General features: G+C 40.6%; 2 protein-coding genes across 10 annotated transcripts in view; one reads left to right on the forward strand and one right to left on the reverse strand.

Moving 5' to 3' along the window:
* ERMARD (ER membrane associated RNA degradation) overlaps positions 1–13,797 on the reverse strand; it is a 30,992-nt gene extending 17,195 nt beyond the window's left edge. For 5 of the 8 annotated variants that reach the window (XR_009543936.1, XM_060168374.1, XM_060168372.1 and 2 more), the window contains exons 1-9: positions 13,754–13,797; positions 10,671–10,839; positions 9,207–9,346; positions 8,151–8,252; positions 7,770–7,859; positions 5,488–5,585; positions 4,909–5,045; positions 3,420–3,534; positions 2,378–2,480 (exon numbers count right to left, since the gene is read on the reverse strand). Coding sequence is in view for 7 of the 8 variants with exons in the window: in XM_060168374.1 (XP_060024357.1) it covers positions 2,378–2,480; positions 3,420–3,534; positions 4,909–5,045; positions 5,488–5,585; positions 7,770–7,859; positions 8,151–8,252; positions 9,207–9,346; positions 10,671–10,839; positions 13,754–13,759 (960 nt within the window). In the remaining variant the exon portion in view is untranslated. Of the gene's footprint in view, positions 1–2,377; positions 2,481–3,419; positions 3,535–4,908; positions 5,046–5,487; positions 5,586–7,769; positions 7,860–8,150; positions 8,253–9,206; positions 9,347–10,670; positions 10,840–11,409; positions 12,444–13,562; positions 13,579–13,753 lie in introns of those variants that run through there. The other 3 variants (XM_060168375.1, XM_060168371.1, XM_060168373.1) reach the window with 3 other exon arrangements.
* Positions 13,798–13,908: 111 nt separating this feature from the next.
* On the forward strand, positions 13,909–27,688 carry DYNLT2 (dynein light chain Tctex-type 2). Of its 2 annotated transcripts, none has more exons than XM_060168176.1 (4): positions 13,909–14,023; positions 22,334–22,540; positions 25,324–25,482; positions 27,523–27,688. In XM_060168176.1, the coding sequence occupies exons 1-4, from the start codon at positions 13,916–13,918 to the stop codon at positions 27,631–27,633; spliced, it is 585 nt and encodes a 194-aa protein (XP_060024159.1). In that variant the 5' UTR covers positions 13,909–13,915; the 3' UTR covers positions 27,634–27,688. The 2 variants fall into 2 exon arrangements, with proteins under 2 accessions (XP_060024159.1, XP_060024160.1); XM_060168177.1 differs by having other exon boundaries at positions 22,334–22,424; positions 25,388–25,482.
* Positions 27,689–27,885: the final 197 nt, after the last annotated feature.

Consider the following 27,885-nt stretch of genomic DNA (forward strand, 5'->3'; position numbering starts at 1 on the left):
ACTCTAAAGCCCATGTATTGCTGACCCTAAAATTTTTTCCAAGCTCTATTCTAAATATTCAATTGCCTACTAAATATCCCCACTACTTCCTCAAAAAAGCTGAACTTTTCATTCATCTCCATAAACGATGTGAATTAACTTCTACCTTTTTTTTTTTTGCGACGCCGTGCAGCCTGCGGGATCTTAGTTGCCTGACCAGGGATCGAAGCTGGGCCACGGCAGAGAAATTGCGTAGTCCTAACCACTGGACTGCCAGGGAATGCCTAACTTCTACCTTATTTTATGGAGTTGGTATAAATGTCTTATCTCTCACCCCTAATACACACAAGCTTCTAAAAGTCCCTAGGTCTTTGCTCATCTTCATATCCTGCACTGATTCTGAAGAGACCTATGCCATAACAAGTATTCAATAAATAATTACGGCATTTGCACAGCACTTTATAATTTTCATGTATGTATTGCTTTGTAAATAAATTGATGCTATGTTTATTCTGGATAAAAGCCTGGGCTAAAATTTAAGATATTCTTCGATAAACTACAGCCTCTGTAGAAACAGTCACACTATTTATTTGTGCAGTGAAATGACAACTAAATAACCAAATTCATAGCATCACAGAGCCGTGCAGTGACTGGTCAGGTTACCATGAAGTCAACTGTAAGAGCACTCGAGTGAGAGCTGTGACAACTGGGGCTCTAGTTTCTGCTGGAAGACCCAGGCTTCACTCCACAACACTGGACTGGGCAGAGCCTACATCAAAGGCACCGGGTGTGGGCACCAGCGGACATATATGGATGACCCACTCCAAAGGGGCCTACACCAGAGAGCTCTACAAAAATGCACATAAGGCAAAGCAGAACTGCCTCAAGATAAGACAGAAAGAGAACGCAGAGAAAAGCAGCTGTTAGATCCAAGTAGATGTGGCTCTGGGAGGTCACCACTGTGGCCGGGAGTGGTCAGGCAGGGGACAGTGGGCAAAGTGAGAGGAAAGACACGCATGTTCAGGAACTGGCGAGGAGCTTAAATTATGCTGGGAATCAGAGGGAAAACAAACTGGAGAAAGGCTGAGGCCAGACTCTGACATCCTTACAAGCCATGCAGAAGCGTGAGCCTTGCAGGCAGGCGCTGGGAGCCATGGAAGGTTTCTAAGCAGAGGAAACCATAAAAGACACAGGAATACTCGTGAGTTTAGAAAACAATTAGTGGCAGTGTGAGAATGGATTAGAGAAGGAGAATCATGAAGACTTGTGGAAGATGAGTTACCAGGTGAGCATGATGGGGAGCCAGGTGAGACCTCAGCACTGAAGGACCACAAGACAAATCAGGGGTAGAACTGATTGGCAGGGCAAGTCCATGAAGACAATGGAGTGCAGGCAGAGCATAAGATGGTGCTAAAGCTTGGTGCAGAGCAATTCAGAGAATAAGGATAATAAGGAATACCAGAGAACAAATTTGTGGAAGAAAAAATTTGCTCTTCTGAAATAAAGTAAATTTGAGATGCTGGGGAAAACTCATATGAAGATATTCAACGAACAGGTGTAAACCTAACTCAAATCAAAGAGATCAAAGAACCGTGAGTTAGAGACAATGCCTTGGAGACTGCTGGAACTTAATGCTATAAATTGCCCTCTTGGCACTGCTTTAGCTGCATCAACAACTTCTGCCATGTTGTGCTTTCATTTTTATTAGTTTCAAAGTATTTACTAATTGGTGTTGCTCCCACACGGGTAACAGCTTAAGGCATGGTATTATGTGAGGTCTCCCAAGGAATAAATATAAAGAGAGTAAAGGGTTGAGAACAGAATTCTGAGGAATGCCTATATAAAGGGGCACAAAGAGGAAGCTGAACTAGTGAAAGAAACAAGAATCCCAAGTATGGTAGATGCTGCTGTTTGTCCCATAATATATATTCTTCCTTTCCCCTACCTAATGGATTCTCCCATAGCTAACTAGGCCCGTGGCCACCCAGAGACATTGCTAAGCCTCCCTGGCAGTTCTGGCCAAAAGGAAACAGTATCCTTCGAGAAGGGCATGCTGTAGACCACCCACGGCCCACCTCATGGGGTTACAATAGTACCAGTAAATATGCCTACAGAGGAAACACAAGCATCAACGCATCTGATGACACCATTAGGTTTAAAAGACTACCTGGAAATATGACAGAACCCTCAAAGACAATCACAAATAAAATAAATATATAACATATAAAATCACAATAGGAAGCCACAAAAAATGACAGTCAGGCCTTCCAAAGAAAGTTCTTAGCTAAAAAATTCATTTAACAATAAGCAAAAATATGATATTAAAAGCTTTTAATTAGGCACGGAAAAATGTCAATACAGCAACAACAGTCACCATCAACCATTTAAAGCAGTGTACCTCAGCAGTCAGAAGTCTCTTTGGACATTTGTTAACTGTGGCAAAAACTTTCCTAAGTCCAGTCTCTAGTTGCACCAATAACAATATGGCACAGTCAGCAAACCTGTGAAATTGAAGGAAATAAGCAAAACTTCATGTTTTCAAAGTAAACACTGGCACCAACACCATAATAAGGGCGCTGTATTCCAGATACTACCAATATGTGTCCAAAGCAAGGAGGAGTGACATTACTCGCTAATATGAGAAACAAAAACAGAATCAAAGTCTCATTAGACTAGTGACTGTAAAACTATTTTCCAGTGTCTTAATGTATGATGAAACACTTTTAGCAGCTGCAGTAGAATAAAGTGTCATCAAAGATCTGCTAAATTTATTTCTTCACTTCTAAAAAATACTCAGAAACCAGGATTTCAGTGGGTTCTCAAGGTATCCAATCAAATGTACATATCAGGATAAGGTAACTTGAAAGGAAGTAAAGACCACTGACCTCCTGATGCTTCCACTCCTGGGCTTGCTCCCCAGGGAACATAGAGACAAACTGTCATCTTCTTTCTCTCATGATTCTCTAACATTGGACACTATGTTTCAGTCACAGTAAGAACTCAAAAAACTATTAATAAGTTGATTCTGAAAACTGATCATCAGGGAGCTCCCTGGGGGCCTAGGGGCCAGGGTTCCGGGCTTTCACTGCTTGCTGTGGCTCGGGTTCAATCCCTGATGGGGGAACTGAGATCCCACAAGCTGCACAATGCAGCCCAAATTTTTTTTAATTTTTAAATAAAAATAAAGTCATTAGTTAAATAAAAAATAATTGTCTTTATTAATTGTACAAAAACAGTACAAAAAATAATGTTTAAAACACAGTTACAAGATGCCTTTTAGTTAATTATATAAAGATATTCTATGCTCGGGTCTGCCCTTGAGTCAGTCCCGCTCCTACCTGCTCCAACTCCAATAGCAACAAAGCAGAAAGGTTAGGGTTTTTAGAAGGCCTAGCCTCCAAGCTGCCAATGACCACTATGTAATGCCACACTTCAGGTACCTGTGAGACTTGAAGTTGAGTAATGCAACTTCCCAATATGGCAACATGATTTTTAGTATAAAAGTGGATTTCTTCATCACTTCTTCTAATACTGAAAGTACCTCATAAGTAACATCTGTAAAAATAGCAAATATTTTTAAGCACAACCACACTAATCAACTGAAAAAAAAGGTGTAAACACACTTAGGGAGTGATGCCACTGAGCCGACCTCTTCAGGAAAATAAACTGTGGGCCCTGGGCAGCATGCCACCTAAGCGTGAGACCACCTGAACTAGCGCCAGGGTTGCAGGTGACCACAGGCACCCTTGGAAAAAGGGAACGTGGGCAATTACATCTCTTTAAGCTACAACAACTTTGAGTAGAGGAGTTCAGGGTCAACAAGCTGACCACACTGACCAAGAAAATTAAAAATATCTTCAGAAGATACAGGAACCAAGTGTGACCCCAAAGGTAAACTATGGACTTAAGGTGATGATGACTTGTCAATGTGGGTTTATCCTTGGTAAAAAATGTACCCTCTGGTGGGAGGTGTTGATAATGGGGGAAGCTGTGCGGGGGGCGGGCGAGGGGGGTGTGGATGGGAAATCTCCGCACCTCCCTCTTGATGTTGCTGTAAACTCAGAACTGCTCTACAAAAATAAAGTCTTAAAGAATATATACATTGGGCTTCCCTGGTGGTGCAGTGGTTGAGAGTCCGCCTGCCGATGCAGGGGACGCGGGTTTGTGCCCCGGTCCGGGAAGATCCCACATGCCGCGGAGTGGCTGGGCCTGTGTGTCCGGAGCCTGTGCTCCACAATGGGAGAGGCCACAACAGGGAGAGGCCCACGTACCGCAAAAAAAAAAAAAAAAGACTATATACATTATTGCCAGTCACCTGACTACCAGAAGGATCCGTGATACAAAAAGGCTAAGGCTGCCGGGACCAAGATGATCCGTACTGTTCCCTCCAGGATTAACATCAGCAAATACAGACACAACACTTCAGCCAAAGTGGAAAAGAATGAGCCTGGAGCAAACACATGGTTTAACTGCTCTTTCAAAGTCCTGTGTCCCCCAACCCCACTAATTTGGTAAATGGCTTTCTCATGAAAAGAAAACAAAAGATGATATAGGAGAACATTTATGCTAGTGGTACTTTTGGCATAAGGATTATGAGTACAAAGACACGAGAGCTAAAAGGAGAAGGGAAAGTGCGTTACAAACTGGTCCAAAGCCATCTGTATGCCAACATATCTGCACGATGAACTAACTTTATCATTAACGTTGAGTCACGTAGCCATGGCCCTCAGATAACCCCGGGGGCACTGTGGGAAGAGGTAAGGGTTGATGTGGCCAAATTTAAGAGGTTCTTCGTGAAACTTTCAAAGGCATCTTGCCCCTGGAGAATAACTGTTCCACCTACAGAGTTCAAGTCTCAATGCTATTTAATAACTCTATAAATATCTTTACAGAGATATATTCAGGAAAAATGTGGCATGTGGTACTTACCAGGGAAAACGATCAAATCCTCTAAGCTTGTAAGAGTTATGAAAGGTCGATGTGCCAATGTGAACTTAGTTTGTTGAAGGTAACCCTTTAGTAGTTGACCCAATCCTGCTGTCAGCAATATCATCATTGAACAGTATCTAGTGGGAAATACCACAGAGATCCATTAGAGAAATGAACTCAGCACACATACAAAAAGCTCTACTTTCAAAAACAAGAAGTTTAAAATTAAGAAAATAAAACAGCATTAAATCACAGGAAACTCCACGGGCTGTGGGGATGGGGCTGTGCAGTGGTCGGAAGGACCAGCGACATCTCAGAAACCTGTGAGCTTGAACCTCGGGCCTCCCACGCACCAGGGTGCTGTGCCTGTCACCACCTGAGCTTCTGGGGCGCAAGTCAGCGAAATCATAACCCTATCACGCCAGTCACTCTGCCACTAACATTCAGTTTTATCTTCAAAATCTTGTCCCCAAACTCTCATTCTTCTCAAAATACATCTTTCCTTGATGTGAAATTCAAAATAAAACAAACTCTTAAGTATATCAAAAAAGAGAGAGAATCCCTCCCCCAGCATCTTACTTTGGAGGAATCTCCTGAGGTGCCGCGAAGCCGTGCCACAGAACGTTCCGAAGGTTGAGTCCACGCGGAGAGCCCACGAAGACCTTGAGCACGTCCATCTAGGTAGTGAGGGGGCAGATCACCGGGTCACTGAGTAAACCAATACAACACTGGGATTATGTGAGCTCTCTTCTTGGAATTAGTGGAACCAACGGTATATAGTAATGATAACAATAATAATAGACCAACACTTGCTGAGCATTCAACATGTCAGACACATTTTGTGTTTATTTGTTACTCACTCACCCTCAGGACAACCTCTGAGGAAAGTACTATTATTCCCACTATGCAGAAGAGAAAAATATAAGCAAGGAGAGGTGAGACCAAGGTTTCAGAGGCCACAAAGCCACAAAGAGGGATGAGATGCCACCCAGGCTACACTGCTTTCATACCATACATCAACATGGCCAGTATCTAGATAAAACAAAACAGAAAGTGATAAACAGAAACTCCACAGTAAACAGCGCGTGCTCGTGATAAAATACAGAAGGCAGTGACGAAGAGCCAGACCAAGAGGCGCCAGCCTCTTCTCTGACTTGAAGCTCACCGTTCACCTGCTCTGTCCCTCCATCTACAAAGCAAAGACCCTCCCAATACAAGGACCCTGCTTATCAGACTGCAATAACTATACCTTTCGATGGGCTACCTCTGGGTCTGGAGCACCACACCTTAGGAGATTCAGAAAAACGGAAGCCGTTCAGAGACTAAAAGAACTCAACCCCACGTCACATGAAAGAAGAGCTGAGCCTCCAGGAGACTCAGGAGAGGACTGAAGCTGTCTTCATACAACTTAAAGACTCGCTGGGAAGAGGAAACAGATGCATTCTGGATTTCCCTCAAAGGGCAGGACGTTTATAAAGAGGGGTTTCAACTCAATGTCAAAAAGCTTGACAGCCGGTCCTTCGACGCTATTCTGGGAAGTCTTGGCTCTACACTAATTTTAAATACTTTACTATTACCTTAATTAAATGTTAATGACTATAATATTAAGAATTTAATATTGTTTTAAATTTAGTATTATTTTAAATTAATTGTTCATACCACCTGGGCAATCAGAAATATATATGCGAATCAACTAGGAAAATTATCTGGGAGCTAAAAGGGCTGCAGGTAGGCAAAAGGCTCACTGCACAACACAGGCAGAAAATAAAGAGCAGAAGAAAACGACGGAACTTAAGAATTCAGCATGACACCAAGCAGTCTGTATTTCCCTCCACACCCTCCACCAAAGAAAACAATCCTTAAGCTGACAAGGGGTAAGGAACCACCACCGTAAGAGTGGGAAAGCTCTACTGACAACGGATTTCTTAATGTCTTGTTTGTAGTGTCCTCCCGGCTTGGCACTACCCTGGCTTCCCCCTTCACCTCAGCCCAGCCTTATTCAGTTGCCTGAAGGTTATTCACTGGTCTTAAACGATCTTGATCATGTGGCCTCTAGAAGGTTTGAGAACGTACATAGCTCTGCATGTTTTTTAATTGGCATCTAAATTTTTTTTCCACGGTAAGTTTGAACAGCTGCAAAAGGTGTAATTTCTCGGATGTTAAAAATATTGATCTTTTTAATAATAAAACTATAATATCACTCTTTAAAGGGTTAAAATTTTATTCTAGAATAAGTATTATAATCTATAACTTGCAGAATTAGCATTATAATTAATACATAATTAGTGGATCAAAAGACTTCAAATTGCTCATTTGCCTGGCCCCCCAGAGGTTATTATATCACAGGCTATCCCACCAGAGGTCATCACATCAAAGGTTACTACTACACCTGAGGCTCTTAGACCTGAGGCCCTCACACCAGCAGTCATCACACCAGAGGCTATTATCAAACCACATTAACACTCAGGACAAGAGGGAGGTGTGTCTTTTGGCTGGAAAGGGGATGTGGGAAAGTAAAATATGCTTGAATCACTGGAATTAATTTTTTCCTAACAGAGCATCAATTTTTTTTTTTTTTTGCGGTACGTGGGCCTCTCACTGTTGTGGCCTCTCCCGTTGCGGAGCACAGGCTCCGGACGCGCAGGCTCAGCGGCCATGGCTCACGGGCCCAGCTGCTCCGCAGCATGTGGGATCTTCCCGGACCGGGGCACGAATCCGTGTCCCCTGCATCGGCAGGTGGACTGCCAACCACTGCACCACCAGGGAAGCCCAGAGCATCAGTTTTTGAAGAACAGAAGTACAGCTAACATCGACTGTTTTGTGCTGTGTCTACTCCATCAGGTTTAGGCAAACAAGCTTACCACAGACTGCCCAAAGACTTGAGAGAGCTCCTCAGATGCAATCAGATCTCTTAAAAGAAAGGGGCATTCCTTCCTAATCAGTAAATACACCTAAAATTCAAACAAATATTGTGTAACAATCGTATTATGAGTCAGATGATGTTAACAAAAACATCGCCCATAAAGCAAGTATCTGTACAAATGAGAGGACAAAAGTACCGAAGACACTGACGTTTTTGATCTCATAATCATTCAAAAAGAAAAATATTTAAAAAATCTATGCTAAGTGATTGTATAGGAAAACAATACTTAAAATCAAGAAATCTGAGCTAAACTGCAAAACAGGTTAATGTTCTTTCTGATACTTTACTGGACCAACAACGAAAGAGTCCTCACACTTACGTCACCCAGGGCTCGCTCCAGACATGATGTCAGCTTCATTAAGCTAAGAGAAATAGCAAGAGATTGAAGACTTCCCAAGGCATCAAACATTTCAGGAAATAACTGTTTAGAATAAGACATATGTTAGAATTCGTGTTCAGTAAGTATTATTTCTCAAAGGCACAGTTCTATTAATGAAGTTCAAACCTCTGATGATTTCAATTGGCATATTTTAATGACTTTTTTGGTATAGGTAAACATTTTCTATATAACAATATCCAAAGAATCAGAGAGATGTTTAACTCGTTAGACGTTCAATATCTAAGGAGTTTTTGGAAAGTTCTTTATTTACTTAAATGTTTATTAAAAGCAATACATCTGGCGTAACTGTAAATTGAAAGGTCAAATATTTTGACCTATCTTATTTCCCATTTTGATTAGTTCTTAAAAATAGGTAAACATAAGGCAGCTCAGCCTGCCACTTAAGGGAGCTACTACACAGGGAAAAGGGAACACCCTTGACCCTCCATTAGGAAATCCAAAGTATTTTAGAATTAGACTCTTTTATAGTTACTGCTCTACTGTAATAATTTAATGTTCCAAGTGAAATGGTTGGTTTGAACCAACCACCAAACCAACCATCAAGCCATCCAAAACAAGGTTTGGGCCCCAAGCAATTCCTCCTCCCTTCTATTCGCCCTCAACAAGCCAAGCATCCCCACCTCCGGTCTCCCGGTCCCACCGTCTCAAGAACACCTTACTACCAGTCTGTAAAGTCTTTCTTTTTTTCTGGAGCTGTCCATTTTTCTCTGTCCCAGGACCAGCACCCATGCACCAACCCACGTCCCTAAACCCCAATCCTGACACTGCATCCAAAAACTTCCTTTGGTCAAAGGATGTCTCAGCTCAGGCTCTGCGGGCTTTGCCAACAGCTCCAGCTTTGCCTTGCAACACTCAAGCCTTCTTACAGCTGAGGGCCCAGAGGATGGAGGAGACCCCTTTAAAATCAGCAAGTACTAAGGACCTCTAAGTGGAATCTGAAGTCTTTTATTTCTAAAGGTTGTTAAAAAGCCGAACCTCTGGAACACCTGTCCACTGGAACCCCGATGAATATCGCGTCTCAAATTGCCCCTTGGTCAGAGACGACAGATGTAAGTGGACAGCCTGGCACACAGGGCCCAGCAGCCTCACGCTTCCCCCGTAATCCAGACCCTGGGCTTCAAGGATAAGAAAGCAAGTTAGTACCACAGCTCCACATCGTGTGATGCAAATGCCTAAATCATCAAAGAAAAAGGGCTTTAATTATGAAATTTCCATAAAGTTGGCAACCAGTTTATAATTGGACTTACAATAAAGATACTCATGTTGTTGAAAATAAGTTACATAGTGTTTTTATCTGCTTATAAAAGAAAAACTCTCATTAGCGAGTTTGAAAAATAAAGGTTCAAATATTTTTTCATTTTTTCAATCTCTTTATCTGTATATAAGTTTGTACAAAATCAGCTTCATGTTGTTATATATAATATTTTAACTTGACTTTTTAATGTAACATTATTAGACTATGAGATTTCCAATGACATTATTAATAATTATTATTATTATTTTGGAACGTATTTAGAATATGAATTTTTGGTTTTGTTGTTTTGATAAGTTTTGGTTGAACATTCACATGGTTCACGACCAAAAAATATAAAACGGTGAAAGTCTCCCTCCTGCCACCAGTTCTCCTTCCTATAGCAGCTACTGTTATAAATTCCTTGGGTGTATTTAGAAATATTTATACATACACAAGCAAATAATACATGTATGTGCTCCTCCTATTTTTTCACTCAGCCATACAGCTCAGAGAGATTTCTGGATCAGAAAGATGGGCCTCCTCACTCTTTTTCACTACTGCATAATATTCCCTTGCATGCATTTTTTTTTTCCATAATTTATTTAATCAATCCACTACTGCTTGACATTTGGCTATTTCCAGTCTTTTTTCTTTCTTTCTTTTCTATTACAAAATGCTGCAGTAACTTGGCACAAACACACGTTCATACCTGTGACTGGGCCTGTCTTGTACGTTCCTGGACGGAATTGCTGGGCCACAGCACATTCCCTTATAATTTTTACAATTATTATTATTTTTCCCATCCCACATCCCTACTTCAAAAGACATACAAGAATGCCTGGAAGACATTTAAAATAATTGTATATATCACTGGTCATTCTACACCCTTAATTCTTATGACTTCTATCTTCTTCCCTCTTCCACCTGGATCACAGGCCGTAAGCTGAGAGCCCCTCAGCCCTCACTGCCTCCCGACCCCTTCCTCCTCACACCTGGTTTTCAGAGCCCAGCTTTCCCTTAACTCTCCTATGCTTCTCTGCCTCATTCCCTCTTTCCACACCGATTCCTCTTCTCTTTCAAATTAAGGCTGTACTATAACATCTCCTAACCCAAAAAGCAATGAGCAGAGAGGGAAATTTTACAGGTCAAGACATTTTAAATGCAACAGTATTGACGGGCATTTGGGCTTCAGAGAATGTACAAACCTGATTCTGTATAAACCACACAGTCTGTAATTGTCGTCCAGCATACTTCACCATTTTGAGTTACAATACTACTGATATCGCAATTTTCTCTGGCTTCAAACCCGAGTTTACAAATCATATCATACACTGAAGGAGAAAGACACGTGGTAATAGGATCCTCTATTAATATCTGAAATATAAAACATAAAACACTGTTTAACATGAAGTAAAAATTAATTTTAGTATATATTTAAGTCACATGAAAATTCTATTCTGTCTATTCTGAGTATAGAATATACTCAGGTATAGCTACTGCGTTAATACACTTTCCGAATGTCATGAGAACTATATGATTAAAACATTGTGATTAAATGTTAACTAAAGATTACTTATGCAAATATTTCCAAGTAAATGCTTAAAGATTTTTAATTACTTTATTAATCATAGTATTTAAGAATTTACAGAAGCTCAGTATATTTTATGGATAGTGCCTTATTCCTTTCAGCATTCTTTTGCTATCCCAAAGTTATCAAAATAAGCATTTTTTAATGAGGAGTGGGAAAACAGAAAATCAAGCATAATGAGTTAAAAGAGAAGCAAAAACCATAACTCTGACTCCCTATATGGTGTAAAAAGCAGCACACCACACTGCTTTTCCATGAAGGATTAAATAAAACCAAATTTTCATAATTTTCCCGACATTACATGAAGCTCATCTTATAAAGCTGCAAAGAGATCACATTCTAGGTCTAAAACTGACCTGGGGTCTTTATGTGATGTACCAAGTTCAGGGGTCTCTGTGTTCTAACATCAGTAAGTCCTGGCAGCTCCCTGATTTGGAAGCCAGCCAGCTTAAGTTCCTCCATCCCGGTCAGCATCACCCTGTTATCCTGCCCGCTATTCCTGTCCCCAAAGGCTTCACTTCCCCCTCTCAGGCCTGACTGTCAACCAATCCTTTCAGGCCCTAGCAGGTGAGGTGCTGCCCGAGAGACTCGTGTGGAATGTTCAGTGGTCCTCTGGGACACCTGCTCAGCCAGTCGGTGCACACCCCTAGGAGCACTGCGGGACGGCAGGGGAGAGGGGACTTGCTCCCGCTGCCTGCAGCCTGGGGCTTCCTGTGCGCTTCCTATTCCTTTGAGCACCGCCCTGCAGCAGCAGCTGAACTCAGTCTGCAGTCTTCCCGACACCTGTAGGCCCAGCTTTACCACCGAATGCCCACCACAGACACACCACCATGCGTCAGTGCCTTCCCTTCAGAACTCTGTTTCCCAGACTTGCCAGGCCCTTACACGTAGCTGGGCAGCACAGTTTCCTCCTTAGACCCCTGAGTTTCAGCCAGGCAGGGGCCCTCCTCTAAGTTTCTAAGCTCTAAAATTCCGACCACTTCCCTTAGCTCCCTCAGTCCTAGGGGGAGTGACTGCTTCCCGCAGCTGCCGTGTCCACCATACTACTTGCAGAGATCCCTTTTTATCCTTTCAGATAACTAGTTAACAATTTTTACCTAGTTAACTCTTTATACCAAATTATCTTAGTGCAAAAACTAGTGTGGTTTGTCTCTGGACTAACACAGAAATATAACTCTAAAAGGTCACATTCACATCAAAAGGGACTCCTTGCATTTTTAAAAAGGATTCGAACTCTAAAGGAATGAGCTGTAGTTCTGGAGTGACAGGTGACAGACAGAAATGGTATTTCTGCACAAAAGCCCATCTACTCCACTAGCAGAATGGGCCCTGGATTTGGCACCTGAAGTTGTAAAAAGGGTTCCTTTTGGTTGTAGGCACTGGATCGACACAGTTGTCCCTCAGACTCAACCAAACAGTAAGATCTCAGAGCACAGAGACCACGCCTTATACAATGCTGTAACCCCAGGACACAGCATAGACCCTGGCACACAATAAATGAAAAATAAGAGTTACATGAATGATTGGCTCCTCCTACCCTGAGCTGCAATACACCCCTCCAGGTCTCCAAGACCTTCAGATCTGAGGAATGGCTATATGCTACCCCTCCCAACACACATACAATTCTACAAGTTGGCTTCTAGGTTAACTTTTAAGCCCATACTCTGTTGGACAATAAAATCCAACCTCAAATCAACAAACATTAGATGCTGCAATGCTCTGTCACTCATGACAATAAATACATCATCCTGTGTATTACACTCAGGAACATGCCTGTCCCCCCCCAGAAGCCAGAAACCCTGCATGTTTATGTACATGTGTGTGCACCTCCCACGCCCTTTTTGATACTTCAGTGTCTTGTCCAGAGCAGCATGGGGTAGTGCAAACGGCCTGTGCTTGACAGCTAGAATGATCTGAGTTTGAATCCTTTCTCAGACTCTTTACCTCTTGCCTTGAAAACGTTACTTAACATACCCGAGGCTTTTAACTGTAAAGCGGTGCAAAATATCGCCTTCTCTGGTTGCAGTACTTAGAGATGATACTTGAAAAGCACCTGGCACACAGTACTCAGAAAGCAGCAGCTAGTGCTAAAACTGCTGACAGATGACTGACATTGAACTCCCCGAGGCAGGAATGTAAGTAAAATCCTTATTTTGAGGCAACCCCACTGAATCCGATCTACGGTCAGTTAATGAGACCCTTGTGATTTAGTTTTACGTTATCAAAATGGCCTAAAAATGTCCAATGTAATTCTGACTTGCAAATGTGAACCAGAGGCGAGTATTCCTACACATACTTCCCACACTGCTCAGGGTACCACCTAGCGAAAACTTCCCTTGGGGCGAAAGCCAGTCAGAACAAAAACTATAACCAACGGCGCGTTGTGCGTGCACGACCCGGCCCCGGTGAACAGCTCCGGGCCGTGGCTGTCGAGGCCACAGAGCCTCCACACGCGCGCAAGGCGTCCCCTCGGCCCCCACACCACGTCCTCGCGGACTGCAGCAGGGACCTCGAGCCCCAGGAACGACGTGGGCTCGGGCGGCGCCAAGAAGCAGGAGGGCGGGGCGGGACGGGTCCAGCAGGCGCCACCCAGCGCAGGCACGGCCGCCCTCCGCCGCGGCACCGGCTGCGGCCCGGACGGCGCTTCCCGCGCCGCACCCCGCGGGGCGCGCTCAGGAGAACCGGCGACTGCAACTCTACCTCCATGACTTACGGCTCCCGTCCACGGCGCCGAGGGATGACGCAAGCCACGCCATGCCACGTCACGTTACGTCACGGCCCTCCCTGCGGCGCACTTCCGGCTCCCGCGGCGCAGGCGCGAGCGAAACCCTGTCGCGGAAATAGTCCGCGAGAGCCTGCGCGATGGAGAAGCGGGGATGGAGTGGGAAACCGCCCTCGGCCGCGGCGCCTCAGCAGCCGCCGATGATGCCTCGGAAAGAGAGGAGGCCTAGCATGTTCGAGAAGGAGGCAGTGAGTGAGGAGACTCGGGACGAGGGCCAGCCCCTGGGCTGCAGAGCTCCGGCTTTTGTGGTGTAGACCCTAGACCACCGCGCTGACTGAAACAGCTTCAGTTCTCATCAGATTTGTTCAGCCCAGGTTTCCTAAGAGGCGCTTTCCCCAGAAATACGTAATTTTAGTGTGTTTAGTGCCACCACAACCGCAGCTTTACCAGCCAGAAGTAGGTGTACGTGTGCTGTGCTTCAAAATAATAATAATAATAATATTTGGATTGGATATAACAAGCAGAACAATGAGATGTTTTGAGTTTTTGTAAACAGCAGCAGCCTCACTATTTGAGGAACGTACGAGAAAGTTAAATTGAAAATAATTCTGTTCATTAACTTACTGTCTGAAATTAATGCAAAATGACATTCAGTTTTATTGGTGGTGTAACACCATGATTTCTGTATGAGCATAGTGTGAAAACCATTACAGTACAAAACTGTAATCATAGAGCTGGGACTTCTGGTCCACTTGCCTATAATTGTTTCTTTTCATACCTACTTCGTGGGACCCATAATCAACAGGATGAAGGAGAGATAATAGGCAAAACACTAATTTTTTTTTTTTTTTGCGGTACGCGGGCCTCTCACTGCTGTGGCCTCTCCCGTTGCGGAGCACAGGCTCTGGACGCGCAGGCTCAGTGGCCATGGCTCACGGGCCCAGCCGCTCCACGGCATGTGGGATCCTCCCGGACCGGGACACGAACCCGTGTCCCCCACATCGGCAGGCGGACTCTCAACCACTGCGCCACCAGGGAAGCCCAAAACACTAATTTTTGAAGATCCTTATTTCAAATAACAGAATCCTTCCCAACCCCCCCCCCCAAAAAGTCATGGCAACATTTCAGGGTTCTAATGACTGCTCTTTGGTGTCTACATTTTACAGAGGAAAGAGAAACAAAAGGAGGAAAAATAAATAGGGCAAGTTCTCAGAACCAAGCAAAAGCACAGCAAGGCCAGAAACCTTAATATATTGGATTTTAAATTCATGCTCCCAGAAACTTTGTTGTATTGCCTCGTAATAAGTCTGAGAAAAAGATAGGTCGCCTGCAGTAATGAAAAATATTTGTATTTTGAGGTGCCTTTTATAAACTTACTGTCTACTGAAGATCTGAAGTCTTGAAAAGTGAGGAAGTCTGAATCCAAAAGGAGGGACGACAGATAGGTTCACTTGGTATATAGGCCAGAATCTGGGGAAAAGGGAACATGGACCAAGGCAGTTCTTGCTTATTTGCTATGAATGTGATTAACCATAGCTGCCTTTAAAATCTGGGCTTCTACAGGTAAGAAATTTGAATTGGGAAGAGACTGAGAAAAGATTTCACAAATGCTCACTAAATGTGCCTGAGGGCAGTGAGTCACTAATTAGTCATTCCTAACTTTCAGGTAGCTGATTATTCTCATGAACCTGAGCATAAGAAAGATTAGGACACACAATTTAATGGTTATAAATGTTTTTTGATTTTCTCTCTCGTGCATCCATTTATTTTCTTCTACTAGTAGCAACTCAGTTTTCCTTTGGAGAATTAACTAATTCCCTATTGGATAGAGTTTTGGTGGGACTGTCAGTCACCTTCCTTAACTTTGTGGTGAGGATGAGACCAAAACTAGGCTGATTAGATGAACTCTTCCTGTAATAATTAAAGAAAATGATTGAGGTTAATTTAAATTGAAGGCGGCATACTGAACTGCCTCAAGTGTCAGACTCTTTAGGCTTCTCTTCCATTCTGTGAGCTACTCCATATCTTTCCAATTAGTTATGTATATGGTTAACAAGATTCCGTGCTTATTGCTTGCAACCAAAGATTCCAAAACCATAAACAAATTACTGAAAATTGAAAACTTGGTTAGTCTCACTTGTCTACGTACATTTGAAAATCTTTAATACTAGCAAACAGGTTTTAGAAATACATTAATGTAATGGCATCTCATGACCATGCTCTTTTTTTTCTAGGATTGTAGGCTCAACATAAGGAAATGCCCTATCAATAGGTTAAATAATTAAACTCAGATTGTTTTAGTAGATACCAAAAAGTTCTTCATATTTAAAGCCTATTTCTAAGTTTTGGAAGTGACTACAAAGATTTTTCCTTAATTAAGAGATAAAATACTCTTAATAAAGAGAATACTAAATCAGAAAGCCAATATATATATGGAAGAAATGGCAGAGATGTGAGTTTTCAGCATATTAGGATCTCTGATTGTTATTTTTAAACCACAAATGCATGCCCTATCCCCAAGGAATTCATTGCAGTTGAGAGCCACTATTAATGATGTAATATAGTTGTATCCCTTGGGTGTATTGTGAGAGGAAAAGAAGATGGCAGTACCCTGGAGAAGCATTCTATTAATCAAAAAGAACAAAATAAAGATTTCATTTTTAAGAGGTTTGGGGAGCTATAATGCTTCTCTTCCACAACTAAAACATAAAGCAGTCTGACAGATGATTAAAACAGCAGGTTTGTTTCTGATTAAGGACTTCTACTAGAAGCCAACTCCTACCAGAAACTACAGAAAATTACACAAAATGTATGAAGTACTTATTTCCACTGGCTGGATGTAAGGCAAGACAGGATTGTGATATTTGAGAGATTACAAACAAGAAAGGTGAGCCCCAAGATTTCCCCTAATGTACTGCCTGGTGAGGGCTTCCAGCCCATACCTTATGGAGATGTCTCCCTTAGTTGAGAATGATTTGGGAGTCAGGGTAGTTCACGGTGATACAAGAGCAGAGTATTAGAGAGGAGAGAGCTGTACAAACAGTTCCCAAGATCTGCAGAGGATTTTCCTCAAGTCTTCAGCTTAGTACATCAGTGCATCTGGTGAGGAAGTCAGGTGTGGCTAGAGAAAGAACCACCCAAAAGAAACAGAAAAAAATCCTTGGACTCACACAAAATAGTTTTTTTTTTCTTCCCACCAGTAAGAATGGAAAACCATGTAAATCATAGGGCATTGGTTAGAGTGCTAAGAAGTGTATTGTCTAAGTATTGGGGGAAAAAGACCCTAGACTTAGGGTTTTCTCTAGTTCAGCCTATCAAAGCTTAAATTGGATTTTAAATTGCCTCGTAATAAGTCTGAGAAGGATTACAATGTTTCCAAGTTGCTACATTCTAGAAGAAAGCTCAAGAATGCATGTGGGAATACAAAAATATACAGCAAAAACGGAAGGTAAGATTCACAATATCTGGTATTTAATTAGCATACCTTCAAAGAAGCGGAATAGTACAACTCAAAATGGAGAGAAGAAACAAAACACCCAGAAATGATAAAAAGATAGTATAAAAGGACACTAAAGTGGTTATTATAAAATAGTTATTGTATTATATTAGTTTTCATCACATTAAAGCAGTTATAAAATACTGATATTATAAAAGAGTTAGTATGTTCTATTCAAGAATGAGGAGAGGGACTTCCCTGGTGGTCCAGTGGTTAAGACTCCATGCTCCCAATGCAGGGGGCCCGGGTTCGATCCCTGATCGGGGAACTAGATCCCACGTGCCACAACTAAGGATCCTGCATGCTGTAACTAAGGATTCTGCATGCCTCATTGAAGATCCTGCATGTGGCAACAAAGATCCTGCCTGTGGCAACAAAGATCCCGCCTGCTGCAGCTAAGACTTGGGCACAGCCAAATAAATAAATATTTTTTTAAAAAATCAGAAAAGATTAAGCATGGTAAATCCAAATCAAACCTCTACAGGTGAAAAATATAATGTTGGAAATGTAAAATAAACAGTGGAATTAACAGCAGATTTGACACTGCAGAGCAGGCTTAGTGAATTTAGAGACAGCAGTAGAAAATCTGACATGAGCTATGGGAAATTTCAGGCAAAAACTTTTATTGTCTTTGGAGTCCCTAAGTGAGGAGAGGGGACAAACTGACCAAGACTCGAGAGAAAACTCAAATAAATAAAATCAGAGATTAAAGAGAAGAAATTAAAATTGATACCACAGAAATACAAAAGATCATAAGAGATCACTATGCCAACTAGTTGGACAACCTAGAATAAATGGATAAACTACTAGAAACATACAACCTTCCAAGACTGAGTCATGAAGAAAGAAAAAATCTGAATTGACTGATTACTAGTGAGGAGATTGAATCAATAATCAAAAACCTACCTAAAACAAAAGTCCAGGATCAGATGGCCTCACTGGTGGATTCTACCAAATATTAAAATAAGAATTAATACCAATCCTTCTCAAACTCTTCCAAAAAATAGAAGTGGAGGGAACACTTCCAAACTCATTTTCAAGGCCAGCATTACCCTAATACCAAAACCAGCCAAGGACACCGCAAGAAAAGAAAATTATAGGCCAGTATTCCTGATGAACATAGATGGAAAAATCCTCAACAAAATATTAGCAAACTGAGTTCAATAGCACATTAAAGAGATAATACAGCATGATCAAAGGGAGTTTGTTCCAGGGATGCAAGGATGGTTCAACATCTGCAAATCAATTAGTATGATACACCACATTAACAAAATGAAGGATAAAAATCTCATGATCATTCAAATAGATGCACAAAAAGATTTGACAAAAATTAACACCCATTTATGGTTTTTTAAAAAAGCTCTCAACAAAGTAGTTATAGAGGGAATGTACCTCAGCATAATAAAGGCTGTATATCAAAAGCCTACAGCTAACATAATAATGGAAAAACTAAGCTTTTCCTGTAAGGTCAGGAAAAAGACAAGGATGCTCACTTTTGCTGTTTTTATTCACATAGTCCTGGAATTTCTAGACAGAACAATTAGGTAAGAAAAAGAAATTAAAGGCATTCAAGTTGGAAAGGAAGAAGCAAAATTGTTGCTTTTTGTATATGACATGATATTATATATAGAAAATCCTAAAGACTCTACCAAAAAAAAAAAAACATTAGAATTAAAAAACAAATCCAGTATAGTGGCAGGACACAAAATCAATATAAGAAATTCTGTTGGGTTTCTATGTGCTAATAATGAACTATCAGAAAGAGAAATTAAGAAAACAATCTCATTTATGATTGCATCAAAAAGAATAAAATACTTAGAAATAAATTTAACCAAGGAGGTGAAAGACCTGTCCACTAAAAACTGTAAAACATTGATGAAAAAAAATTGAAGACATAATAGAAGTATATTTCATGCTCATGGATTGGAAGAATTAATATTGTTAAAATTTCCATAGTATCAAAAGAACCTACAGATTTAATATAATACAATCCCTATCAAAATTCCAATTCCAATTCCAAAAAAAAATCTGATGAAAAAAGTGGGCAGAAGATCTGAATAGGTATTTTTCCAAAAAAGACATACAGATGGCCAACAGGTACATGAAAATATGCTCAACATTACTAATCATCAGGAAAGTTTCATATCAAAACTCACAACTGTTAGAATGGCTGTTAACAAAAAGACAAGAGATAAGTGTTGGTGAGGATGTAGAGAAAAAACATTTGTGCACTGTTGGTGGGAATGTAAATTCATGCAGCCACTATGGAAAACAGTAGAGAGGTTCCTCAAAAAGTTAAAAATAGGACTACCATGTGATCCAGTAATTCCACTTCTGGGTATTTATCTGAAGAAAACAAAAACACTAATTCAAAAAGATATATGCACCCTCATGTTCATTGCAGCATTATTTTCAATAGCCAAGATATGGAAATGACCTGAATGTCCAATGATGAGTGAATGAATGAAGAAGATATGGTGTATATATACAAAAAAGAGTGAAATCTTGCCATTTGCAAAAACATGGATGCGTCTCAAGTGCATTATGTTAAATGAAATGTCAGAGAAAGACAAATGCCATATGATCTCTCTTATATGTGGGAGCTCACAGATGCACAGAACAGATTGGTGGTTGCCAGAGGTTGGGGTGTGGGGAAAGGGCTGGAGGGTGGGCAAAATGGGTGAAGGGGGTTAAAAGGTACAAACTTCAGTAAAATAATAATAATAATATGCTCAAGTGTGGTTTATTCCAGGAATGCAAGGTTGGTTTAACATTCAAAAATCAATGTAACTCACCATATTAACAAACCATTAGGGATGAAAAATAGGATGGAAATTGGTAACATTGCTACCTAAATTAAAGCAGCTCACCCAGTCATGGGTCTAGCTGGATGATGACATATATCTAAGATGATGTCCTATCTCTGTAAAGCATATGCAGTGGTGGAACAGAAAATATGTACTACTTATAATTAGATGTCAAGAGGAGAGGTGGGGAGATTCTGCACTAAACATGCTCTTCCTCTTCCTAACTTGCTTATCACATAAGCTCCCTCAGAGAGGAACAAATCAGAGGGCAAAGAAGGGGAACTATTGCTCCATAACGGTTTCTGCCACATAGAAACATGAATGGTAGAGAATAAATATTTTCCCATAGTATTCCTGGGAATATGATGTTTAATGTATACACTTTAAACTACTGGTCTATGAAGTAAGGTGTGAAAAATGAAGAGGAGTGATAGAAATATGTAGAACTGTAGGAAAATCAAGATGTAATAAACATTAAAATTAATAAAATTTTAGTAGGGAACAATGGTATTTTTATGTTATACAACTCCTAAAAACATAAAATGTGTTTTTAAATCACCTTAAATGGGACATTGAAAGAATATCGCAGGAATTAATGCTTCAGAATAAATTGAAAGAAATTCTTGTAATATAAAAAATTAATTGTAAATAAAAGTTCTTCTGTAAATGCAGAAGCAAACCATGTTCCTGGTTTGAAACGCTGTTGTACACTTACGAAGTTATTTATCATTAACATTATTTGTAAACAAGTATTTTAAACTATAAATTATTACCTCGGACCCTGATCTCCCTCTAATCTATTCACCATACAGCAGCCACAATAATCTTTTAAGACTGTGAACTAGAAAATATCACTTGCCCGTTTAAATCCTTCCACCGGCTCCTCATTGTTCTGAGAATAAGTTTCAAATTCCTTTTCAAACTCTTAGTCCTGCATGATACCTTTTTGTTTTTAATGTATTTATTTTATTTATTTATATTTGGCTGCGTTGGGTCTACGTTGCTATGCGCGAGCTTTCTCTAGGTGCGGCGAGCGGGGCTACTCTTCATTGCGGTGCGTGGGCTTCTCATTGCGGTGGCTTCTCGTTGCGGAGCATGGGCTCTAGGTGCTCGGGCTCAGTAGTTGTGGCGCATGAGCTTAGTTGCTCCGCGCCAAGTGGGAGCAGGACTCGATCCCATCTCCCCTGCATTGGCAGGTGGATTCTTAACCACTGCGCCACCAGAGAAGCCCCATGATACCTTTTTAACCTTATTCTGTTACTACTATTTTCCTCACTCTAAACGATCCAGACACACCAAACACACGTCTATTCTCAGAACATGTTCTTTGTCCTTCCTATTTCCTGTTCCTTTTAGACTTCAGCCCAAACCGGACTGAAGGGACGTCTCCAATTATTCAGTCCAAATTAGGCGCTCATGATGAGTTTCTATCAAGTCATGTGGTTTTATTTGTATACCAATTACCACTATTTAAATTGGCTTATTCATTACCCTATATACGTTTTTATTGTCTGTCCTCCCCACTAGAAGGATACCTCCATGAGTGCAGAGTCCTTGATTATGAGTTAATACAAGTAAAACAATTAATTCCTGGTTATTATAATGAAGTTCACCACTGTAACTTCAGAGCCTAGAGTACTTAACTGAAGCGTAGTAGCCACTAAATAAGTAGTTCTTTAAGACAGGTTGAATGTCATGCAATAAATGTTGAATGTAAAAAGCACAGAAAGATGTATATACCAAATCAATACACTTTTGTTATCTTTTCAATTTAAGACTTAGAAATGTGTTATGTAAATAATTGTATTATTTATTCAAAGATAAAATAATTAAAATTATAAGAAGACAATAAAGGATAATATTTTCATAATGTCAGGGCAGGGAACATGAAAGGTTTTCCTTACATACCAGTCTTCTAGCCACTCAGTTGCCCTCTCAGGGGCCACTCTTGTTTCTAGTTCTTTTGCATCTTCCATGGATGTTCTAAATATATGCATTCAAATTTGTGTTTGTGTGTATTTCTGTTTATAGATAAATAGATAGATGATAGCTATATTCTTTTTTCTTCTTTAACCAAGTTGATAGCCAGAAATGAATCTAGGATTTAGCAACCATATAATCATTGAAGTCTTATAATGGATTTCCAAGCTTTGTGTCAGTCCTGTCCCATTGCACCAGGGTTCTTAAAAACAAAATTTCATTTTACAATTAAAAAAGTAATCTCTCTCTCTCTGTCTCTCTCTCCCTCCTTTCAGTATGCACAGATTTTAAAAGAAAGACTGAGAGAATCAATTCATGATGTTCAGTACGTAGAGCCACCATTTGATGACGCAATTGCTGACATAGGTAAAGAATGGAAGAGTACCCTGGCCAAACTAAAGTTTGCTAATTCATATAGAATGGAGCCATTGAAAAAATTCCAGGCTTATTCAGTAGAAGCGAAAGTCCAGCAGATATTAAAGGTAGGTTGATAGATACATATGATAGTAATATCTTAGCTTTGGGGGTTTGATAAACTATATTAAGATTTATGGCCATATAGTTACCCTGATTGATTTTTTTGTAGCTTTTATCTCTGAAAATATGAAAGTACTTTGGAGTCATACTCAATAATCTTCATGTTGATGCTATGATTAAAGCTAGACCAAAAGGAATATTCTTTTGCTATTTCATTTAATTCTTAATTATCCATAAATTATTTATCCTTCAGGTTCCATGTGTCTCCCATATTTGGAGTAATGAATTAAAGAACACATATTGAATATGTGTGAAAAATTGATTCATGATGACTCTAAAACATCTTAAGAACAGGCAGTCCCCAATTTATGCATCGGTTTTCTTCTTCATTAAACCAGCTGGAATCTAAAGTTCATTTAGGACAGTTTGAAACTCAGACACGTGTTTTCAGGCTAGTCCAACAAAGCTTCTTCAATTTTACAAAATTAATACTGTAATACGAATACCAATATTAATTATGCTAGTGTTGGTATCTGAAGACTACATGGTTCAGATGGAAAGAATTCCCTTCACCATCTTTCCTAATAAAGGGCCAAATTAAAAACTTTAATTATAGAATGTTTGTTTAAGGGACCACTTTTTCTGAATCCCCTTTTCACCTTTGGGCACCAGGCACCCAGGATTTTTCTGATGACCAGATTCCCTTTGTGGGACTCTACCCAGCCTAATCTCCCTCCCCCACCTCTAATTTACAAGATGCACTCCTTTAGTAATAACTGATGTAAGCTAGCTATTGGGAAGAAAGCATATGTTTAGTTTATTCTGTATAAATGATTAATGGCCCTTTAATTGTATCAAAGTTAATTCTTAAATGAATTAACCTTTATTAATACGGAAGAATATTTAGGAAACCCACCCTCCAACCTCCCTCCACCACCATAAACATAGATACATTTCTAAACTGAATTAATAATTATCAGATAATATTTGGTAAAGATATTATGGCTCATAACTTCAGGAAATAAATTCAATACAATAAAATAATTATTAATTCTCTGATCTAAACACTAATAGCAAGCATTTGTGATTGAGTATACATTTTGGTGTGTCACTCAGCCCTACTACATAGACTGAGTTCAAGTTTATTGACTATAGTAGAATTTCAAATTGTGTTTGCATGTGATAGCTTATAGAACTGCATTGAGCATGATGGGGTCTGGAACAGCTAATTGGAAATATAGGTGGAAGGCTAGGGGTCATAGAGAGGCCGGGGATTTTCCTTTGCGTTTAGGGAGCATTGAACACAGTTCTAGACACAGAAACAGTATATACTGATGGAGCTTATAGGTATCTTCCTATAGCACGTGCTCTTTATTTATTAAAAATGAACACTTATGTAGATAAAGCCTGGGATCTCTTAGGCAGATTCAGAAGGGAGAATGGATGTCGCTAAGTGTCCAAAAGATTGAGCCAATTGCCTGAAGGAACTAAATTCTTCTAGACCCAGTTTAGATCCAGAACCATTCTAGGAGGGAACCAAAACCAAAAAATGGGTAATTTATTTGGTTTTACTTGCCTATAAAATTACCAGGTAGGCATCCATTTGTTGTCATTAGAACTCAGAACATTGGTTAATTTATCATTGGTCTGAGTCAGTTAATCAAAGCCAGGCACCACCTGCTCACCAGCTGGTTCAGGTCTGCTTATGGTTTGTAGGAAAATGTAGTCCTTCATGGCCCACATCTGTCTCCCCGCCTGCCCCCAGCTATATATTAATTTAGTAACAAACATGAGAAATCTTTGATTTCCTTGATATTCTCCTGGAGGCCACAGAAAAAAGCAGTAGAGTGAGAAGCCATAGAAGCAGAATTAGAAAGAAGTGGCCTTTAATTTGTGGAGACAAGAAGACAGGAATAGGGACTTCCCTGGTTGTCCAGTGGTTAAGACTCTGCCCTTCCAATGCAGGGGGTGTGGGTTTGATCCCTGGTCGGGGAACTAAGATCCCACGTGCCACGTGGCCAAAAAAAGAGACAGGAAAAACATAATGCAGGCTCTGCGCCTGAATTTTAGCAAATACATAAATTTGAAAAACATTTAAGATTCTCTACCTAAGAATTCCTAGAAGCTTTGTTTTAAAATTCCTCTTGTGTCTCCCTAGTAACTGCTTGGCACAGTAATCTAGTAAAGGAAAACTTAAGCTTAAGGGTTGCTAATGAAGGGCAACTGAACAGAATTTAGAAACCAAACTAGGGCCTCCCTGGTGGTGCAGTGGTTAAGAATCCACCTGCCAATTCAGGGGACACGGGTTCAAGTCCTGGTCTGGAAAGATTCCACATGCTGTGGAGCAACTAAACCCATGTGCCACAACTACTGAGCCTGTGCTCTAGAGCCCGTGAGCCATAATTACTGAGCCCACGCACCACAACTGCTGAAGCCCGCATGCCTAGAGCCCATGCTCTGCAACAAGAGAAGCCACCTCAATGAGAGGCCCAGGCACCACAACGAAGAGTAGCCCCTGCTCCCTGCAACTAGAGCAAGCCCACGCACAGCAACAAAGACCCAATGCAGCCAAATATTAAAAAATAAGTAAATAAATAAAACTAAATTTTCTTCAAAATTATTATTGAAATAAATTGGTAAACATATCAACCATTTAATATTACTTGGTTAGAAATATGTATGTTTTTCAAAAAGTTATATGTATTAATCAGACACATTTTCTACTTCAATTTTTGTTTAGAAAATATTTGGTTTGAAAATTAAAATATTTTTCTTAATTTTTTTAAAGGAAAATCTTAAAGATGTTAAATATGATGACAAAGTCTTCTCTCATTTGTCGCTTGAATTAGCAGATCGCATATTGTTAGCAGTCAAAGAATTTGGGTTCCACCGTTATAAGTTCATTATAAAAGTATTACTCATTCAAAAGACGGGTCAGGCAATCAATGTAAGTACCTCACTGATCAGCATCTACCAAGTTCAACTATGAGGTCTCCCCTCTAAGTGACTTGATATTTATTGCAATGTCTCAAAGGCACTTCCAGATCCTGAGGTGCATCTTGACTGAAAGGATAATTATGTGAACTATATTTTCTTTCACTATGAATTATTTGAAAAATACTAAGCTAGAAATGGTAATTTTCTGTTAATAATTTATTAAATTGTATGGGTATTCTGTTCCTTGACCATAACAGTTTTGACAATTTAATGTCATTTAATAATTGATTAACCAGTAAATTGATTTAGGGCACTAAATAATAGGTATAGGTACTGAGGAAAATACAGAAAATTATATGACATGGACCATGATTGCCAAGGAGTTTTTACTCCAGTCAAGAAAATAAAGCAACACAGTTTAGAGAGTAAGAAAATAAAATGATACAGAGAATGTAATAGCCTAGGTTTTAGCGTCCAGTTGGCCTGGATATGAATCCTGGCAGCAACACACACTGCCTCTGGCCTGGACATAGTTTTTTCTTCTGTAGAATGGGGACGATAAAACCTACTTGCTTATCCGTATTAAAATCCTTAACAGAGTGCCCAGCCCAGAGTCCTCAATAAACAGAAAGGCTTATTTTTTTTATTCAATAAATATTTATTGAGCAATTCCTACATGAGAAAGGCTTATTACTATTACTTACAAGTAAGATTGCAATACCCCGAGAGCTGTGTGCGTTTCTAGTGAGTTGAGCGTGAGTGTGTGGGGTGGGACAGTCTGAGGGGCTCCATGAGGAAGCCTGGCGGGAGGACTTGGCTGGGCGGAAGGCTGCCGCCCACAGGGCAGTCAGCAAGGCTCTGGGGAGGACAGAATTACACCACAGCCTACGTGCACACTCGGGGAGCGAGACGCTTCTAGATAGTGACGAGTGCTCCACGGACGGAGTGACTACTTGGGATTGTCTGGGGACGGGGAAGGGCCTCTGATGTCTGAATGACAAGAAGAAACCAGCCGTGCCAAAGATCAGGGAGAATGTCCAAGCAGAGAAAACACGGAGCGCAGAGACGCTAAGATGGGCGAACTCGCAGTGCTTGACTAATAACCAGAGAGGTTGTGGTGTATTTAGGTAGCCCCACCCCAGAATTTAGCAGCCTATTTGCTCACCATTCTGTGGGTCAGCTTAGCCTGGATTAGCTGTTTAGATTTTCTGCTGGTCTCACGGATGCTCTGGTAGCCATCCAGTGACTCGGCTGGACCTAGACGTCCACGACAGCCTCACTCACAGGTGTGACAGTTGGTGCTGGCTGTTGGCTGGGGCACCTGGGTCCCCCTGCACAGGAGCCATCATCCTCCAGTGGACTGAATGGGCTTCCTTACATGCGGGGCTCCTCACAGCATTCCAGGAGGTGAGAGCACAAGACCTCTTAAGGCCTTTCTTGGAAGTTGCAGTGTTACATTCTTTTGCTCAGAGCAAGTCCCAAGCCCAATTCATATTCACAGGGTGGAAAAATAGACAGCCTCTCGATGGGAGATGCCACAGAGGGTTTTTGACCATTTTAGAGCCACCACAGAAAAAGATTATGTGTGGCTTTGCAGGTGAAGCAAGGAATTAGGGTTTCTCTTTTAACAGCCTGCTCACAAAGTCAATACCATTTTTTAATTTCAAGACAAACTTTCGGTCGAAAATCTTTTAAGGGTGGGAAGAATAATTCCTTATTACAGACTATAACACCGCAGAGTAGTACTGCATGCAGAACTACTAGACCCAGATTACAGAGTGCCTCCTGTTCCTGCCCCCGGACACTCTCTGCTAAGGGAGGGTCATTCTGTGTTAGATAACGTACCAGCTCCAGTAAAAGAAAAGATGGACCTAGGAAGCATCACTGTCAAGTCTTTTCAGCAAAGGGAAAATTGGACAAATTACTTTTAAAATATAACTTTCTGAGATAGTGATGCATCTTCTAAACAGTATCAAACATTGTATAGAGTTAAAAATTACTACTTAACATGTTCGATCTAAAGTGGGTCTTCTAAACATTTCTCTCATAGACTGCCAGCAGATGGATCTGGGATGTTGCGTGGGACAGCTGGGTTGCTGCAAAACACGAAACTGAAACTTACGTGGCATTGGCCTTAGTATTTGCTCTTTACTGTGAATAGCTTGTTACATGTACTAAAGAGTGTTTACTTCTCAACTTTTCAAAAATACATGAAATTTATAGATTTGTGAACCTCATAGTAGTTTTGATTAGCTATATTTTTATATCTCCAATTGAAGCTTCTTACTTGTATTCTTTTAACAACAAAGTTAAAGCTGGATTTCTACCTTTATACTTACTAGTTATCATATTTATTAACATTGTATTACCCCGAAGTATAAAAGTATAAGAGGTATATGTATATGCCTTTTTC

This window comes from Lagenorhynchus albirostris, chromosome 12 (genome assembly GCF_949774975.1).
Source record: "Lagenorhynchus albirostris chromosome 12, mLagAlb1.1, whole genome shotgun sequence".
NCBI lineage: Eukaryota > Metazoa > Chordata > Mammalia > Artiodactyla > Delphinidae > Lagenorhynchus > Lagenorhynchus albirostris.

What these genes read in the sequence shown, in the direction of transcription:
- DYNLT2 (XM_060168176.1), top strand. Translation starts at nt 13,916, where the DNA reads ATGGAGAAGCGGGGATGGAGTGGGAAACCGCCCTCGGCCGCGGCGCCT. An exon ending in GCATGTTCGAGAAGGAGGCA is followed by an intron (nt 14,024 to 22,333) that starts GTGAGTGAGGAG and finishes CCCTCCTTTCAG; the next exon opens with TATGCACAGATTTTAAAAGA. An exon ending in AGACGGGTCAGGCAATCAAT is followed by an intron (nt 25,483 to 27,522) that starts GTAAGTACCTCA and finishes TTTCTCTCATAG; the next exon opens with ACTGCCAGCAGATGGATCTG.